At 49.1% G+C, this 19512-nt stretch overlaps 1 protein-coding gene across 15 annotated transcripts in view; it reads right to left on the bottom strand.

Moving 5' to 3' along the window:
* The window catches only part of MBNL3 (muscleblind like splicing regulator 3), a 95507-nt gene that overhangs the window by 28768 nt on the left and 47227 nt on the right, over positions 1–19512 (bottom strand). For 14 of the 15 annotated variants that reach the window (XR_012765540.1, XM_075435874.1, XM_075435862.1 and 11 more), the window contains one exon: positions 5006–5170. Coding sequence is in view for 13 of the 15 variants with exons in the window: in XM_075435862.1 (XP_075291977.1) it covers positions 5006–5170 (165 nt within the window). In the remaining 2 variants the exon portion in view is untranslated. Of the gene's footprint in view, positions 1–2380; positions 2482–5005; positions 5171–19512 lie in introns of those variants that run through there. The other variant, XM_075435873.1, reaches the window with a different exon arrangement.

Raw genomic sequence — 19512 nt, 5'->3', positions numbered from 1 at the left:
CAGACAGAGCCCAACTGTAATTTTTTACTCCAAACAGCACTGCTCTCCTCAACACGCCTCCCATCCACCTCTTGCGGTAGCACCCAGCCAGGAGACCTGACAGATCAATATTATGACTGTACACTAAAAAAAAAGTCTCAACTTTGTTGCTGGTGTGCTCTAGGGCAAAACAGATGGATTGAAAGTATCAACACTTATCCCTGCCGTCCCCCTTCAAGCTCTTGCAAATTCAGGAAATACTGGGGCAGGTTTCCTTGCAAACTACCTTTTACCAACCACAGCACATGCAGACACTACTGGTAACTGCTGAGCAGAGGGAAACAGGTTACGGTGCAACAGCAGAGGGTTTCAGAATGGTAACGGCTCTCGAGACTGGTTTACTGAGCATTAAAATTATTGTAAAAATTTAAAAAAAAAACCCACAACAAAACACAAAAAAATGAACAAAGAAAGAAGCTGAAATGGCTGTTGTGAGAACACATCTCGGGGGGAGGGTTGCCAAGGTCTTGACAGCTCTGAGCTCCTCACAGACCCCGAGCACAGGAGCTGTCGGGTTGAAGGTGTGAGCAGAGAGAAGGGACCGTTTCAGGGAGGGGCATTTGTCACCACTGGTGGTGACAGAGCCTGGAACAGCTGATTTTGTTAACAAACTAGAAGTTGCATTCAATTTGCCTAGCAGAAATCATGCTAAAGCTAGACAAAAAACACAGAGTGAGTGCGAAGAGGAAGGCAGAGGAGCGGCTGGTGTTTTGTCAAACACAAGCGCTGTCTCAGCCAGGAAGTGTTGATTCCGAGTTACCGCAGCCCCTAAAAAGGGAAAGCCTGAAAATGAGAGACCCAGTGTAAATACAGAGGTGTTAATAGCCTAGAGGAGAGGAGACAGGTTGCTGCTAAGCAGCTACACACGGAAAGCACACAAAAACCAGTGACAGCTTTTATTATAATCTGGTGATAGAAACATAGAGGATAAAGATCTCGTACTGACAAGGTTGAAGACCCTGATATTGAAAACATAATTGATGCTGTTCAGAAAAAGCAAAAGCCTGTGTTCCCCTCTAGTGTAACTGCATGGGGCTGGCTGTAAAACTACTGCTCCAATGTGAAGGCTGAGCACACTGGACTTGAACCCAACTGGCCACAGCATCCAGCCACCCATCACCACAGACGCTCGACTCCCCAGACTGTCCACAAAGACACGCTCCTAGCTCAAAGGGTATCTCACTTGTAGGCTGCTGTAGTGTGAAAGTCAGGTGTTAATGCCCCACAGCACTGTCTCTTGGCAGACACCAGCTCTTCAGTGGGCCAGGGGATGTGTGTTTCTTCATTCCTAGTGTGTCTTTGACTGGAGGCTGAGATACAGATCAGGTTTTTGCTGCATGGAACAAATACGTGCCCAAAACATCTGTCGAAATCTGCTCCAGCATTTGTTCCATGCATCACTGGCCAAGTGAGTTGGTCACCCTGTGCTTTAACCTCTCCATCAGCACCAAGGGGCAGCAGCAGGGTCCCCAGGAGGGACGCAAGGCTGAGCTAAAGCCTGGACTGTCTTCAGGGGTACGGGTGACTCAGAGCTGTCAAGACAGTCCTGGCTACAGAGAGCTTGACAGGAAGAAAAGATGAAGAGCTTGAAAACAAAGAGAGCTTGGAGAGGGTAAACCCCTTCCCAGGGCAGCAGCAGAGGCAGCAGCAGGGCAGGAGGGGAGGCAGCTGCCCTGCTCCACCAGCTCAATGCAGAGCCGGTGCTGAAGCACCTCCACAGCCCGCTCCAGAACTCTGTCTCACACTGCTGCAACGGGATAAAGCAGAATGGAGCGAGCAGGCACCAGGCCCTGGTGCAGCACTGTTTGGGTGGCCTTGCTTTGGCACATGCATCGCTCAGAGTGACTGTATCTGAGACACCAGCCACAGCACTGACTGAAATAGCTCTCCATATTGATGCCAGAGCCCACCTCTATCCACCTTCAACCCGACCTTTACCCAGACTAACAGAGACAGAGGCAAAACCAGCCCAGAGAGCTTCCAGCACAGCTCAACCAAAGCCAGCAGTCAAGGTGAATTTGGACTTTTGAAAGTCAAAACATTACTAGTCTTCCCACTTTGCACCTACACCATCTCTCCAAGGTCCCTGGGAGACAAACACACCGTGCTGAGTAAATACTCTGCTCTGTGTCCTTGTCTGACTTGTTTTAAAGTACTGTACGAAGCAGTCTGCTTAAAACTGCACCACGAGCACTAAACATTCATGTGATTCTCAGCTTTGCATCAACGGTTATCAGCAACATCAGAAGCAACCACAGACTTCAGAGAAATAAGCTCACACTAGCAACCATTAATTCACACCTAGCAGGCTTCTGTGAGCAGCGTGCAGCAAGCAGCCCACCTGGGACACGGTTCTTCTCCGAGCAGCACCTTCATTAAACAGCCATCATCAGGGTCCCGGCTCTTGGTTCAATGGGAAGATGAGCTCCTGCTGGATGTCAGCAGTGGTGCAAGATGATCTGGCAGTGAATGTTTAGACACAAGCTCATAGACAGACATATTCAATGCCACTTCAGGAAGCGTGGTGAAAAGCTGCTATGGCAAGTGCCTTTTTTTTTGTTGGGGGGTGTGAGGGGGTGTGTGTGTGGAGGGGGGGAGCGGTTTGTTTTTTTTAATCATGGTAGCTTTTCTGGTGAAAATGCACTTTAAAGTGTCTAAGCATTCAGCTATTGTTTGGAGCTATTAAGCACGCTGTTCCAAATCTCATCTCTGGCAAGCATCCCAATTAAGCAGGCATCCCGTTGATCAGCTTTCTGATCACATAGGATTTGTTCTGCTGCTGCATCTGATATAATACTTTCTGCTTTGAAGAATTTCATGTGTAGCCAGAAGGAGGCCCCACCCTTCTCATTCACAGAGAAAAAAAAAGAAAATTCTCAAAGCCTGCTTCCACTGGCAGCATCTTCAGGAAATTAAAGGCAGGTGAAAGAGCAATCTCTTGTTTGTCCTGAAATTGGTGTGGAGCAAGTCAGGCAGCAGGAATTAGAGCAAGAGCTCATTTACTCTGAGCAAAGTGTGGGAAAGCGGGAAGGGAGCAGTCACTGTGGAACAAATTTTTATTTTTCTTCTTTGCCCATGTCTCCCTCATGGCACAATTTAGAAACCAGGGACCTTTCTCATCAGATAAGGTTACCTCTGAAATGAGAGCACTAACCAGACAAGCCGACAGATTCAGTTTCAGAGGCAATTTAAAAGGCAAGAGTCAAATTGCAGGAGTGAACTGGACCTGCAAGATTGCAAAATGGGAAGATGGGAACTTTCCAAAGAGGAAATCCCAAAGGTGTTTTGAATAGCCAGCCAAAGAGTGTCCACTGTGAATTCCCCACAGAGGAAAACGCCAAACAGGAAAGGTTTGCTTTTGGTACAGGGCTAGGAAGCCAGTGCTACCATTTTGTGGGAATTCAGGATTTCCTTCTGATGTGCACGTACTTTTGAACTCCACTAAAAGAGGTACAAAGATTACAGTGGGTTAGAGCTTAAGGCGCAGAGCAATTAAAGACTTTTTCCATGGCCCATTTTTCTCTTCTGCCTCACTCTTCCATCTTCAAAATGGGCATAATAAATAGCATTATCCTAGGTTACACAGCAGGGTGAAGACAAAGCTGCTAATGCACACGGGATGACCAAAGCGACGGCAAATGTGGGAAAGCCTTCGCAAGACAGGAGGAACCTGCCAGACTGGGGAAATGCCCCGGTGTGGTGGCAGAGCACCATCACGAAGGGACGCTGGCCAGCTGTCCCTGCTGAAACACGGCTCTTGCACCAAACAGCCTCCAACAAGGAAGAACCCTTCCCTGGTCTCTTGTGATGATACAGCAGCGATGCCTGAGCTTTTCAAAGCCGGGGTGACAGATGCTGAGCCTGAAGCCTCGTGTGGGCACAGAAGTCAGGCGCCGTAGGTGGGATACCAGGAGCCCAAGAGCAGGCTGGCTCGCAGACTCACACATCTTCAAACTGAAAGAGCCTGTCCCAGGGGTCCAGCCAGACCTCCCATGTGGCACAGCACGAGGAATCTCCCCCAGCAACTGCACAGCAAGTGCACGTTGCCCCAGGAAGACATTCAGCCCTGACTTTAAACAAAGAATTCCTAATTAGACTCTCCGTTAAAAATGTGCAGCTTATTTATGTCAGCACCAAAGAGCTGCTTCAAGACCTCTGACATTTCTTAAGATACACATAGTGACAGACTCAAACCCAGCCGACAAATGTGACTTCCTCCCAGATACACCAACGAGCAGACACAAGCCGTCCTTCTCCCTGGTGTAACAGAGTTCCCCAGCCTGAAAACCTGTTTTAACTGACAGGCTACAGCAGCACAGGCAGTGAAGGCTTCTCTGAAGTACCTGCTCTGCAAACACCCATCTCCCACAGGCTTTCCTCCCCACCTGAAGAGAAGTGCATCTTTCCCACTGTTAGAATAAACAGCGTTACTGTGAAAACCAAGTGACAGGGCTGTGACATTAGCGCAACTCTCTGCTGGGACAATGGCAATGAAAGGGGTCTTCATTCCATGCGTAAGAGTCTTACGGTCTGGACAAGATTCATCTTCCCCAATTCTAGCCCACCAATGCATCTAGTCCAAGGGAGTCAGCTGGCCTCTTGCCACACATCATGGAAGAACCCCAGCATCCTCACCCCCGTGTAAAACAGCTATCTGAAGTAGGATCCGTTGGAATCGAGCTACTTGGGACTTCCGGGATGCACATGAATCACCTCGCCAAAAATCCACCTGGTGCCAAGACCTTCCACATGATGCCCTGAGCCTCGCAGCCCCTTACTTCAGAGGAAAGGGGAGCCACAGCTTGCAAGAAGATGCAGAGGTAGCATCAGCCATCCCTCTGAAGATGCTGCCCGACTTTGTGCAGCACGAACAACCACGTAAGCCAAAGCACGGGGCTGGGGCCTCCGAAAGCGAACAGGAAAGAAACGTGGAGCAGCGTGAACCCAACTCACTGCTGTAACTTACAATTGGCTGTAGCTGCGCGCCTGGTAGCATGAACTGCATTTGCTGAGCAAACATGGCTGCGGCTGTCTTCTGCTGGATCAGGTTGTTGCGTCCATTTATTTCAAGCTGTGTTTTTAAGTGTGGGGGAGGGTGGAGATATTTGCAGTTCTCTCGGGTACACCGGCCCTAAAAAACATAATGAAACAGCATTTCAGTGAATGTAACACTCAGGGCAGCCAGGGAAATTTAATTAAGGATTGTTTCGGTTATTGGAACAACACAACCATGTAGGCAGAGGCAGTTTGGTAGCTACCGTGTCTCTTTTGTGATTTTCATATAGCAGTTCAATACTCAGGTGAAGAGAAGAGCAACATGACTTCTCCCACAGTAACACTTACCAAATACTATCAGGCTAAACCCAAAGTTAGGCTTCCTGATGTTAAAATGATTGTTGCAAAGAAGAAGAAGAAAAAAAAGAGTAACACAAACACCAATATTTTTCAGAAGCTAGTGGCAACAGTTCCAGAAACAACAACAAAATTTTCCCATTTTCTTGCGTGGGTTGTTTTTCCCCTCCCTCCCAACACCAGACAACTTAATTAACTGGCCCTGACAGCCAGACACCGAGAAACAAAACTGTCTCCACCACTTCCCCGGCTTCGCTGGGTAAAACACGAAGAGGACGGCTCCGTAACGCAGCACCTCTGATCTTCAACCTGCGTGTACCAAGATGCTGAGAATGCGTAGTCACAGGAGGAAGAACTGAAATAATTTTCCCTTCATGCTTTCACTTCTTAAAAGCCACAGTATGTTGCACCACTGCTTCCCCCCCCCCCATAAACATATGCACCAGGGAAGCCCGTGGCTCCTAAAAAGCAAAGCATCACTAATGTTACAGATCACCTCCAATCAACTGACACCATCACTTTTAAAAAACACCTATAAACCATGCCTTGCTTTAATAGCGTCTGCAGGTAGACAGAGGGAGATAAATAACAATAGTCCACTGAACACAGAAAACTAGTAACAGATTTCGTCATTAAGATGAAATAATTCTTGAAACATAGGGTTTTTTCCCCTTCTTTCTCTGTGTGTTTCCTCCTCAGGACAGAGATGCATAGAAAATACAGGAAACACTTTTTGCAACTTTATGCATAAATTTTATAAATAACTTATAGTGATTTTTTTTTGGAGGAAGCAATTCTTCTGTAGCTATTCAGAGCCCAATAAAACAAGGCCAGGCCTGGGGACCATGGAGCTGTATCTCTCAGATAACTAGCAATTGTTCCTGCAGCCAGCAAAGGCGCAGGACCAACCACCACCCAGCCTGTCCCTGGCAGAGTTCACAGGCCCAATATAACCAAGTTTGCTTTCAAAAAAAGGGCACATGGGGTGACCCCACTCACCTGCTCCTGCCCGCAGGATCACACGCAGCAGAGCCGTAACCCCATAACCAGGTCCACATGGGTACACCCGTTACACACCACTGCACCCAGCACCCAGACTGGTGGAAAACCCCGGGGATGGGTCCCTGCCTGCATCCAGGATGCTCCCCTGGGGATTTTTTAAGACCTGTCTCTGCCTGTAGGAATGTCCAGGTGAAATCACTGGACAGTCTGGGTACCACCGCACAAAGCCAGCACCGTGACCCGCTGCAGGGGCTGCTGTTGAACCCCAGCCAGGCTCCTCAGCATGCTGAGAGAGGGGCAGGTCACTGGAGAACAGCCTCCGATCTGCAAGCTTTGTGCCCACCTTCCTGGCACAGGTAATGGCTTCGCTGGGTAAAGGGCTGCAGAACGCATCTGCAGCATGGAAGGGGCTGTACGATGGAGTGCTGTGAGAAACAGGCTTCTCTCTTACCTGCTCCAAGGGCATCAGAGGGTTAAACAATACTGCTGGCTCCCTGCTGTTGTTTAGAGGCAAATAATTAAATGCAAGAAGCGATGGGCTAAACACGCTGGGACAGGAAACAAACCCTCCCAAACTTCAGCCGCCTGCCTTTGCAGACTGAAACCCTGCCCAGTTCCTAGAAGAGCCCCAGTGGCTCCCAACAACCCAACTCAAAAAGAAAGAGGCTTTTTAATGCTATTGTTTTGGCTTCGCAGCAATCCAACAGCCTCAGATCCCCAGCAGCGAGTTTATTGCTCACAGGCCCCCGAGGACATGAATCTTCATCACCAGACACTTTCTTACATCTGTGTAAAGCGAGGGTAAAATGGCACCACGCAGCTGGCTGGTGCTCAGGCAGCCCAGCACTGCTACAAGGTCAATAACTGCATTAGTCCAGAAGCAGAAGGAGACGCACCAACACCAGGTAGGTCTGGGTCATCCTTCTCACAGGATCTTTCCAGCTGCATGGGACCAGGTCCCTCCACAGCCCTGGCCCTCACCTGGGACCCAAGAAGCATCCAGCATTCAGGCTCAGAGCACATCTGCAGCCAGCATCCCGTCTCCACAGCTTCTATAGGGCTGCTCAGCTGGCTGCAGACCAGGAGCAGAGCCCGCAGAGCAGCGGGCACTCGATGGCCAGGCAGCTGCTCTATTCTAGGCTCCAACCTTCGAGGGCTTACACATCAGCCTTAGAAATTCCTCCTGGTTGAAACTTGGCACAAGTGCTTTGGGTTGGGAAAGAACTGACTTCTACCAAATTTGGAATAAATCTGTGTAAATGTTTCTACACCGCAGGAATGGAGAAGATGCAAAAAGAGCTACTATTCTTCGTAAACAATACTTACAGGGCCTTCTTCAACTTGAAAAGGACTTCGCTATTCCAACTGAAATTTTGCATGTCATTGATACCAGCCACCCCAGCTTGGTGTGAAGCTCTGTTCTACTTTTTTCTCAAAACAGAGTTTGTTTAATTCCGACAGGGGGTTCTATAAACAGTACGTTTTTACTACCAATTAAAAAAACCCCCATACAGCATGAGGCCTTGATCCTGCAGAGCTGTGAGCAGAAACCAGTGCCCACAGAGCGCTGCTGGTTTCAGCGAGGACGCGTATTTGCAAGGAACCGAGAGCTGCGCAGACGCCGCTGCAGAGCGAGGGCTGCGGAGTGCAGCACGGCTGTCAGTCAGGCCTTCCAGCGCTCCAGCAAGACTCAACGAACCACCGCTGCACTCGGATTCAAAACCACACCTTCAGCCTAGCTCCTCCTCGCCATCATTCTGATCCTCAGCATCATCAACCACTGCCTTTCAGCAGGACGGGTTAGAAGCTACAGCTGAGTCAGGCTGCCGTCTCCAACACCACAGCAGGTTCTTCATCTCTTAGACAATGAATTTTAGGAACTGAGGATGTGACTGAGCGACACAAAACATTCCCAGTTTAGAAATCCAGCTATGAACCCCAACTTTTAAGCTGTCTCTCTCTAAAGGGATGGGCACCTCTAGTATCCTCTGAACTTCAACACTGGTAGGGGTGATCCCTTCTTCTACAGTTCCATCATGCCACTCACAGTTATCGGTACTTCTCACCAACACATGCACTCTTCAAGACCAACTTCAGCTCTGAAAGCTGCCAGAAGGACAAAGGAACTGCCATTACTTACGTCTCAGTAGCAGCTGCAACACAGCATGGAAAACAACAGGGAACTGGTAGCAAATCTGCTGTGCGGATACTGGGCTGGGGACAAATAAGGACAACTCCATTTTACCCCTGGGTGGCTTAGGAATACAGTATGAGAACACACATCAGGAGTCAGCCCCCAAAGTTCCAGATAAGCTTCTCTACACTAAAAAGCGCATTTCTGCGGCAGTGACTAGCTGTGGCCCCAGCACACCCAGCGCTCAGCACAGGGCACAGGACAGTCCCTGCTGAGACACTCTCCAAGCTGAGCGCTGCACCAGAAAGCACCATCCTAGCACCTGGAGAGGGTCGCTGCACGTGTTGGGCAGGGGCACGGTGCTCAGAGACAGACCTGCGTCAGCGAGCGGCGCGCTGAGCCTGCCGGGACCAGTGTAGCCATCCTGCTGTAACCGGAGGAGTGTGTTGCTGTTAATTTAGCATGAGTACTGACCCCAGGGAGGCCGCATTCCCACCCTGTCCTGGGTGGCACGCAAGCCTGCAGCCAGGGAATCACCACCCAGCAACAGACTCTGCTGCTGGCCTTGGTAACATGCTAAATATAGCCGTATTTTCTGGCTCCTCGCAAAATGGAAGGAGTCTGAAGGACCATATTCGTCAGCTGCTTTGCCAACTACAGCCAGGAGGGAAAAGCATATGGACTGCACTTCCCAAGGCTTTAAAAATGGATATTAAAAATAAATCATTAAAAGATTTTATACAAGTACCTTCTCCCCCCTTCTTCCCACACGCCCCCCCACCCTTACAGTAGGCTGCTGGCATGTGACTGACTCTGTGTTGCCAACTTAAGTCATGCTGCGATGGCGCACACTGTAAATGGCTGGCATCTGACACGAGCTAACGTGACAGCAGCTTGCAGTGCACCAGAGCCAGCTGTTTCAAGTGCAGCAATGATGGCAGCACACTAAAATCCAGCAGAAAAACCTGCATTACACCTGCTTGGTTGGAGTCTGCTGGGCTGCACCTTGTCATCCGCATCCAAACTCAGAGGGAAGCAAATAAGAGCACACCGAGTGCTGCACCAGGCTGGACGAACCTACTCTAAGCACGCTGCGCAAGTTCTATTCTCACTGACTGCTGAAGCGAGCTGAACCGTGCTGCAGAAACAAGGCTTCCAGCACAAACCCAATGCTTGCTCACGTTTGCACCAGTAATACAGTTTGTTACAGCCTCTTTAATGCTGGCTGCCAGCAAGGGGTTCCAGAGCAGACACATGTTTCTGGTTTTAACGACTGCACTGTATGTCCTGTCAATCACCAGCAGTTCTCATGTGAAAATCTTTAAGCTAATGTTGCTTTTCACACACTGGAGGCTGCAGTGGGCTTGTGCCTTGGCTGTGCTGTCTCCTCCACAGACACTGCTGACATGTGCAATGACTGACAGCAAAAAGAATGAAAAGAGACCAGGCAGGAAAGGATTTCCATGTTTTGCACAAAGCCAGGCACCAAAACACAGCTTGTCCACATAACTTTTCCCTGCATGAAGCAGCAGATTTCCACCCCCCAGGAGGCACTCGGTCAGGAGGCACACTCAGAGATGCGCTGGCCCTGCTTACTCAGTGCCTGTCGCTCCAGCGCTGAGGCACAACACGCTCTCTGCTTTCCCTCCCACTCAGCACATGCACAGAGGCCTTCTCCTGGCTGGGGATCCTTGCTCCTGCCAGGGCCTTTTGTGGCCTTCACACGTGCAACCCAACCTCAGCCCCCATGGTGCCTGCCCCGCATCTGGAGGGCAGGCAGCGACCAGGCTGCAGAACTGCCCACAGAGCGGGAGCTGCCACACGGCAGCGGCGGGCAGCAAGGAGGGAGCTCTGGGCTTCATCCCTGTGTCCACGCAGCACAGCACAGAACACGTACTGAGCAGCACGTGCTGCTCCAGGTCCACCCCTACTGCCATCTGCTCTCTAAGAAGAGAGAGATGCTGGGAGGCAGACTTGGTATCTGGTAATGCCCAAGCTCCAAGTCCTTTGCAAGTGACCTGCAGCTTCAAAACTACCCTTCCAAGAAAGCATATCACCAGTGTGTTGGGAACGCTGCCCATCCACCATCCCAAGTGCTTCATGCTCACTACGGTTTGTCCCTGAGCAATTTGCTCCAGGACTGAGCAACTGGCATGCTGGTCACATTGCAGAGCTCACCCCGCCGTCCCCAACGCTGCATCACACTCCTCTTCTGCACAGGTCGAGAGCTGCGCTGCAGGCAAGAAAGGAGACGGCTGTCCATCACACTGCTGGAGCAAACACCTTCCACCCAGCAGACAACACCAAATGGCATGGCAGTAGCATGTTTTCAAGGGGAAAACAACAGAGGCTGGAGCCGACAAGCCAGCCTGATCATTAGCGAGCGTTCCGTCTCACAGATAGGTGTTCATGCAGCCAAGCTGTCACTCGCCGCAGTTCAAAGTCTAGCCCTGTACGTACCTTATCTGCAATTCCCTTCTACGGGCTAATGAAACGTTAAAAGTTCTGCTGCCAACCGAGTCAGTGAGAAGTACAACCTTGCAGCCTCCCTTGAACAGTGACCCTGGCACAGTGTATCATAGAACTTCTGCTTAATAGCAATGCTTTTCTCCTTGCAGTGTTGGAGCTGCTCACTTTTACAGAGAGGTTTTACAGTGTAAGTATGTACAAAGCCCTCCTCAAATCTGTTTTCACAGAACACTGCTAGCCCACCTACAAGGATCCTAAAACGCAGGTCTAGGAGGATGTAGAGAAGTCATACATCACCCCTGGGTCTACACAACTCATCTTTACCTGTTTTCTTTGTACCTATTACTTCTTTATTTCCCAGACAAGGGACTCCAACACATCACTCTCCCCGCACCTCTAAAGTTCTTTCTGACTCTCAACTGCAGTTTTGCTCCTCCTGCAACCGAATTATTGCCCTCCCTGTTGAGGAAGGGCCCATACTTGCAGGCTGCAGTCACATTTATTCCCCTTCCTCACACCTCTCTGCTCCAGACGATGCAAACCATGCTCTTTCAACGCCGTGAGCATGGTCTCCAAGCCTTTCCTGCGGCTGCTGCCCCCGTCAGCCTGCACCCTGCTGACATGTGTGCATGCACGGGGCACGGCGCTCCAGAGAACCCCTTACCAGTGCTGTGCAGGTAGGAAGATTTTTCACATGACCTGCAGATGACACTGCTGCTTATACATCCCTGTGTGACTTTTTTTTCCTTCTAACAGTGTAACATTTTTGATGCACTCACAAAGAGCCTTTTCCAGAACTACAGCTTACCCAGCTATGTTGCATCCTGTATCACGCCACTGATTTGCTTAAATGCAGTATTGTGTACTGCTTTTACTGAACTCACCCCCCTTTTTTATGGACTATTTTTCCAACCTGTCAAGATCATCTGTAACTCCTGTAACACATCTGGTTCTCTAAAGTGCCTGTAGCTCCTCCCAGCTTGGAGCACCCTACCAATTTAACTAGCATACTCTCTATTTCATCATTCACGTCATCAGAACAAAACAAAACAAAACCCGAAGAGTCTTGCCAAGCACATCCTTCCAGACTGCCACTGAACTCAGTTTTCCAAGCAGTTGCGGGCTGCCACATAAAAGTTTCTCCTGTGCTTTGTTCCCCATGTTGTCTGGAAACTGATTTGTGCCATGTCAAAGACTACAGAATCTAATGCCAGCACTCCATCCTCCGTATCTCTCTGAAATAACCCACCTCAAAGGCTTTCTGCTTCTACTGCTTTTTCGCTCCTCTCTAGCCACCTGTAGGGACGCTGAAGAGTTAGTGCTCTACATCCCTCCTGTGCCAGCACTCCTATCAAGTATGCATTTGTACACAACATTTGGTACAAAAAAGCTGGTAATCTGAAGTTACTTGCAACAGCAATAAAAAAAATACAGCACAGCTATTTGCTGACATTTTTCAAAAGCAGGTGTAACACCCATTTACAGAGAGCCCAAAGACTGCTGTTACGGTGTGGATCCTGCTGTGAACAGATCATAGCTGAAAAAAAAAAAGCAAAATCCATCTTCTAGTTAGCATTACCAGATGGCAATCAGCCTCAAAGGGAAGGGAAGCAATGTGGACTTCCTATCATACAGAAGTTTCAATTTCAGTGTATGTAGATAAAAATGTGAGAGTTACGGTTAATCGGGTAGCTCCCAGGTACGGACAACACAAAGCCTGTGAAACGCATGTTCTCGCTAGGAAAGACTACGGTACATGAATACATAATTTGCTGGAAATAGGATTCAAACAGCCCATAAAAAACACAGTTCTGCAATGTCTCTAGGATGAGCTTTGCCTAACAACTTTGAACTTCCCACCTCTGGGTCCAACATGCCACTTTCCTGAGCCTGCGCAGACAGCCGAGAAGAAAACTGCTAGAAACCCCCCAGGTGTTATTTTGGCCCAGCTCAGCTCCCCTGCTGTCGCTCAGGAAACCTCTGCAGATTTTATGCTGTTCTGAACAAGGCTCTGAGCTGCGGCAGCAGCGTGTCAGCTCCGACCCGGGGCTGCTCAGGTGAATGGGGACATGTCTTTTGTCAGGGTACAGAGGACAAGAGTCAGACCTGCCTTTCCACACGGCTTCAGTGGAAAAACCTGAATATCTGTCGCAAGCTCCCAGGGCTACCAACGCTCCCAGCACTCTCAAGGCAGCCCCAGCTTGTCGCTGAAACAGCGACTGAATTTCATGGCTTCAATGAATGTCAGGTCAAGCCCTTTCTGAGCAAGCCCAGACTTGATTTTGACTGAGATGAGTGAACCTTGCTGTTTTGCATGATTTCAAATGAAAGCAGGTGACATTCAGCAGCTGCGACAAGAGTTTTGGGTCCCTGTGAACTGAGAGCTCAAAGCAAAGCTCGGTGGCACGCGCAAGTGCAAGGCAGCTAGAAAGCCCTGGGAGCAAACCAAGCAGACACGCTGCGTTCACCTCGCTGAAGTGAGCCTGGTGCATCCTGCACACTCCCAGCCTGCCCAGTTCTCCTCTCCCTACAGCTGTGGGGCAGAGCCCTGGGAGGCCAACCAGTAAGTGAACTGCAGGTGTCTGGGCTTAAAAAAGTTATATTCCCCTGCAACTTTAACAAAGAAGGTCAAACACAGCACTTCAGTCCAGGGAGGGTCTAATTCACTTCATGTCCAGCGAGTTAGAAAAATGCAGAAGGAATAGGAAGTAGAGACAAAAATCCCTAGCTCTAGGACACCACTGCTGCTCTTCAACCTCCCCGTCTCACCCATGTGACTGCTCTGCTGGGATATTTTTGCTTTGCAGGGAGAGGGAAGGAAGGGCAGGAGGAAGAAAAATGTCAGCACCATCTCTGCAAAGGTATTCCGGTCCAGACAAAAGTTGCCCCCAGCCAGCTGAGGGGACTGCTGAACAAACACTGCTACAGACCTGCAACACCTCCATCTCCCTGTCATTCCGGCCTCTGTCCATGAAAGCCAAGCTCTGTCACAGACACAAAGCAGGGCTGAAGAGGCTGTGCCCCGCGTGCCACCGGCTCAGGGGAACACGCTGTGCTGAAGGCCCCCCTCCATCACAGGGCTGGAAAGCAAGCTGCCCCTTGCCACCAGATGCACACCCACTGATGCTTGTGTCCAAGCTGATGGGGCTTCAGTCATCTACCCATCATACACAGCTGGACAGGTCTCCATCAGTGGGCACTACGGGAGCAACAGCAGCACTTTGCCCAAGCAGGCAACATGCTTCCCATCAAGCGGCAGAAACAGTTTCGCAGCTGGACAACTTCATCAACACAATAACAAAAAAAACCCCCCCATAAACAACAAAATGAAGAGATGTCTATGGAGCACATAACATTGCTTCACTCGCAGGGTAAAGAGACAGTCACCAGATGCAAAATGCTGGGAACAAACAGATGCATAGCACGGACAAATCCTGCTGCGGCGACCGGTCCTTTCAAACAGCGTGCATAAAACAGCAAAGCACCGGGACAGGGGGCTTCGTCAGATCGGATGCACTCAGCTGGCATTCAGACATGCTTATCTAGGGCTCGCTTACAAAGTCTGCAGCCTCAAAACGTTTGTCAAGCCTGTTTTCGTTACACAGCTCAAACCAGAGCAGGAGAGAAAAACAAAGCAGACAGCAGCGTTTCTACATCCTCGTCTCCCTTTTTGGTATCACCTTAACCAGTGACAGCTACTCACAGCTATTGCCAAGAACTTCAAACCACTGAGCTCAGCAGGCAAATCCAGCTCCATACAGAAAGGATGGCTTGTTAGCATGGAGCACAAGTATTTAAACAAGTACCATCACCCCACTATTTTTTTAAATTTTAATTAGAAACAGGGGGGGGACGGGACATGAAACTACTGTATTCCAGTAGACCCTGAGAGCAGCCACAGGCACCAGCCTAAACTCCCAAATCCTCATTCACCTGGCAATTAGGGAAGCCGAGAGCTGCTGTGAGTGAAGTTTTACTTTTGCACATTGCTGAATACAGCAATGTTCTGCTGAATTTCCCCTGGACAGCACAAAGAGGTCGTGGCTGTCCTCCTGCTTTCATGCGGGATTTTCATTCCAAGCTGTTTGTTATACTTGAAGGTTCTTACAAACTCAGAGCAGTTATTTTGTTGGGGAAAAGCCCTGTAGCTCCTTCATTATATTTTTACATCGTGACAACTCTTTCCAGCTCTGTTCTCCTGCCAAGCTCTCTTCATTCAGGCCAATGGTATGCTCTGTTATGCTCAATGAAAAACGTGTATTGATTTCAACGTTTTTGGTTTGTGGAACATTTTTGATTGCTCCAAGCAATGGACAGTGTTTACCCAGTCTAAGAAATATATATTAAAAGAGTACAGCACTGTCCAAGCATACCTTTATTGTGAGCTGTAGAGCCACAGAGCAGAAAAACATGTTTATCTGAGAGATTGCTGTTCATTGCAAGTAGCAATCTCATTCCACAAAAGAGAGGAATAAAGACTTCATCGAGTTCTTTCCTTTTGTATCCACCAATACATTCTGATTAGGCTACATTTTGTGAACCGCATCAGTCTGTTACCACCACGTATCTGAAATGAGGTTAAAACAGAATAGAAGTATCATCAATTTAGAGTTCTGAGCTGATCATTTTTAATGTCTCCCAAGCATTATTCCACCAGTCTCCCAGGTTCAGCAATGTTAAAAGCACAATGAAATAGGTTTCTTTAATACAGTATCAAATACAGGCTCTCTCTCCAAGCAAAAGAAGCTTTTAGAGACATCCCTGGCCACAGACCTGCTCAAGCAACTGATCGATAACAATTACAAAGGCAGGCATTTAGTGCCCGGTAAAGAGCGCGCGCTTAGAAGCGTGTTTAGCCCTGGGATCACTGCACGTATTTAGAGCAGGAGGCGGGTGGCATCCTGCAACATTAATATTCCTGCGGGTGAATGTTTCAGTGTGGGACGATTTGTAAGTAAAGAAATCAGTTCTACCTGGAAGATAGAAACACTAGCATATCATTGATTTTCATTCTGTAATAAATCACAAAAAACCCACGCTAGTTTCTGGAACAATACTGCACAAGTACTGTATTAAAAAACCACTACAAAACCCCACAGAAAAACAAATAAAATAAAATTCCTAATATGTCTTCTTCCTTTCATCTCCCTCAGTTCTCTCCCTCCTGACTGCTATTACACCAGGCCAGCTTTTGAAAATACAAAGTGTAGCTTCTCTTGCCCCTTAAACCACTTTTTCATTGCAAATCCCATAATCCAATTCCGCAACTTTCACCAGCTGATTGAATCTGTCAAGGTCACATGGAAAGTTGATGCTTCTGACCTTCCTCTACCTACAGTGCCTGTTGAATATTACAATGGCAGCAGGCAAACCACACGTAGACAGAACCAAGCAAAGTACATTAAAGCCCAGGAGAATAAATGTTAAAGCAGTGTGTTCATGAATACAGATATCGGACGCGTGACCAACTCCAGCGGCCTCACTCCTCGAGTTTACACAAGGGAGAAGGCAAACAGGGAAGCGCAGAGATTGACAACTACGTGTCCGACCCAAACCCTCCCTCCTGTCCTCTGGAGGGCAAAGCCATGCTCAGAAAACCTCATTCTCTCTGCATTTTGGAGACCAAAATCGAACGGCAAATGAAACGAGATTTGTGGGTGGCAGGGTTTTGTTTTGGTTTTTTTGTGCGTTGTTTTTTTTTTTTTTAGAACTTGGCAGAATATAACAATTTACCAACTGAGGATTAGCCCAATTTTTGTTTGTGTTGTTGCTTTGCTCAGAAAGCAACAGCTTAATGGGCATAAACAGATTCCTGGTTTTCAAAAAATAAAAAAAACTTTAAAAAAAAATTAATTCCATCTGGGTTGACAATTCCTAGGGAGAATCTTCGGTCTGGAAAAAACAACTCTGCAGGCTGTGCGTCAGCCTCAGCTCCTGAGGGGCTGCCCGGGGGTGAGGCAGCAGCACCCCGAGCAGGGAAGGATGCTGGCTGTGCTCTGCTAAGTATGCTGATGGCTCCTGCTGGGGCACACCATGGCACTGCCACCATGGCTTTCCACCCTTCGCTGGAAACACCAAGTGGTGTCAGAACAGGACACGAGAGTCCTTCTGCGCGTCAGCTTAAGCCCCTGAAGGAGGTGACTGCAGGGGAGCAGATACGGCAGAGGGTGATGCCCTCCATCGCCACTGCAAACCCAAATTTGCTCCCAGACGTCCATCCAAGCCCAGGGGTCTGATGCTCCAAGACAGAGGACACCCTTCTGCTCTTGGCTGAGATCTGCCCAACAGCAGAGAGGCAGAGAGCAAAGCCAGCTCCCCTTCCCTTCGCCCCGATGGCTGCCCACTGATGTCCCCAGCTCCTCTCCCACTCTCGCTCCTTTCTGTCCCATTGCTTGGCTCCCTTCACTGCTTCCCATCCGTCTCTCGCTTGCTGCATGTCGAAGACCACCCCTCCAGCCACTTTATACCACAGCAGTGCCTCTGGCTAGAGTTAGGTCCACCAAAGCCCAAGCTGTAGCCTTGTGCTCCTGCTTCCAGCTCAGTGGAGCAGCCACCAGACCACCCGCAGAAGAGCTGACCGTGTGCCCCCAGCTCCACATGCTCTCACTCATCTCCAAGCAAGCACCCCAAATCTCCCCGGTCCGTGCCAGGCCTCAGATTTCACAACCATGGTAGAATGAACTTGCTGCTGGTCAGAGGATTAAAGGTGCAGACACAAAAAGCATCTTCAAGAGAGCTCTTGCCGCCTGCTGAGCACAGCGGGCCAGGACCACACATCTCACACAGGCCCCGGCTTCCAGAGAGGGCATCCAGGCCACGCAGCGTTGGATCACAGCCCTCCTGCATCTAGGAGGCAGCAAGGCTTGAAGAGAAAGGAAGGACGAAAAACAAAGAAAAAAAAACAAACAAAAAGAAAGCCTGCCTTGCCCTGGGCAAATATTCCACCTTGGTTAGCTTTTGTAGACTGATTTATTTTAGTGTGTTGTTTATTACAGCTGGTAACATATGCACATTTAAGTCACAGAGGGGATTTCTCTTGTAAGAAAACACCTTCAGAAGCGCTCTTTAAGCAGCGCCTGGCCCCAGAAAGCAGAGACGTGACCGATCTCAAGCAAAAGGGAGGTTAAACAGTGTCAATGTTCGTCAGGAGCCGGGCCCACCGAGCAGCGCAGCACGCTGCGGCAGCAACAGGACGGGCCTTTGGCCACGCAGGTAAACACAAAGGGCTTGCAACGCAACGACAGGGCACCGCCGTCTCTACGGGCGAAAGGAGAATTCTGCAATAGCACAATTCTGGGCTAAAACTGCCAACAGCGAGACACATTTAACTGCAGTTCACATGCACTAGTCACAAGTGCCACCCAGGCAGCCAGCCTTAAGAGACAGGATGACAAATTCTGAAAACCTGTTAATTTGTGGTGGATTTATTAAAACAGCCTCAGCCAGAGCAAAATTACTGCCTGTCCTAATTACAACGCTCCTCGCAGACCCCTGTTCCCCTAAGTCTGTTCTCAAGTCTCGTGAGGGTCTGTGCAGATCCACACTCCCCACCTTGCTCAGCCAAAGCACACTCTCGTCCCTAACCGCGTACAGCCAAGTCCTAAACCCTTCCCAGGACGTAAGTCAGCACGGAGGCTGCAAGGCAGCCTGCTCAAGGAGGTTTTATGCTCACCCTGCACTCCACGCTGACCTACAGACCCAGAATTCAGAGTCACTATGTGATGGATAGCCCAAGGACCCCAAAAACCTAGAAACAGAGTTCTGTTTTCTCCACACAGGGCCAGGAATGGGGATTAACAGATCACGCGTTTTGTAGAAATCACAATTTCAGATGCTGAAAGGTTAATTCCATGTAGCTGCTGATTAGATCTGTTCCCTCTCCTGTAACAGGAGTTGTGGGACAGGACACTTAAAAGGTTGCACAGCCTTACTGTGTGGATGTATCCACTTTCTCCTGCAGGATGCAACTTCTGCGCTGCCAGAAATCCTGATCTAAATTCTCCTCTGAGTGGCACTGATCTAACTGCCAGAACAGCTAAGAAAGGAATGTGTCGTGTGTTGGCATGCATGTGTGTCTGTTTGTCTGCCTGTCCCAGCAGACCAACAGGAACAGAAGTGATCAGGGCTTTTGTTTCATTTGCTTGGGCTTCTTGAGTTTGTTTTCAATAACTGCCAGATTCACTTACTCAGGTTTGAGAGCACAAGAGAAAAGCTGAGGGAGGTGGGAGCAACTAAAGCACATCCATGTGGACACTTATTCAGGTTTCAGTCACAAAAAGCAAACTGATCAAATTACTGTGGGGGTTTTCTGCCCTTTCCGTATTACTGCTCCGCTTTCCACACTCCTGCGCTCAGCTGCTACTCTGAACTGCTTATCCTTGCCCCGGTCACTGGTGCAGCACAGACCGCCTGATGCTCAGCCTTTTGTAGACGAGGAGGAATGCGAGGATTAGCTTTTAAAGGCTGTTTTCTATTAGAAAGCAATCTCAACAACACGACTTCCTTAGGCAGGCACC

The sequence above is a fragment of the Opisthocomus hoazin genome, chromosome 14 (genome assembly GCF_030867145.1).
Source record: "Opisthocomus hoazin isolate bOpiHoa1 chromosome 14, bOpiHoa1.hap1, whole genome shotgun sequence".
In the NCBI taxonomy this organism is placed as follows: domain Eukaryota; kingdom Metazoa; phylum Chordata; class Aves; order Opisthocomiformes; family Opisthocomidae; genus Opisthocomus; species Opisthocomus hoazin.
Note: the sequence above shows the minus strand (reverse complement) of the source record. Positions and strands in the feature narration are given on the sequence as shown.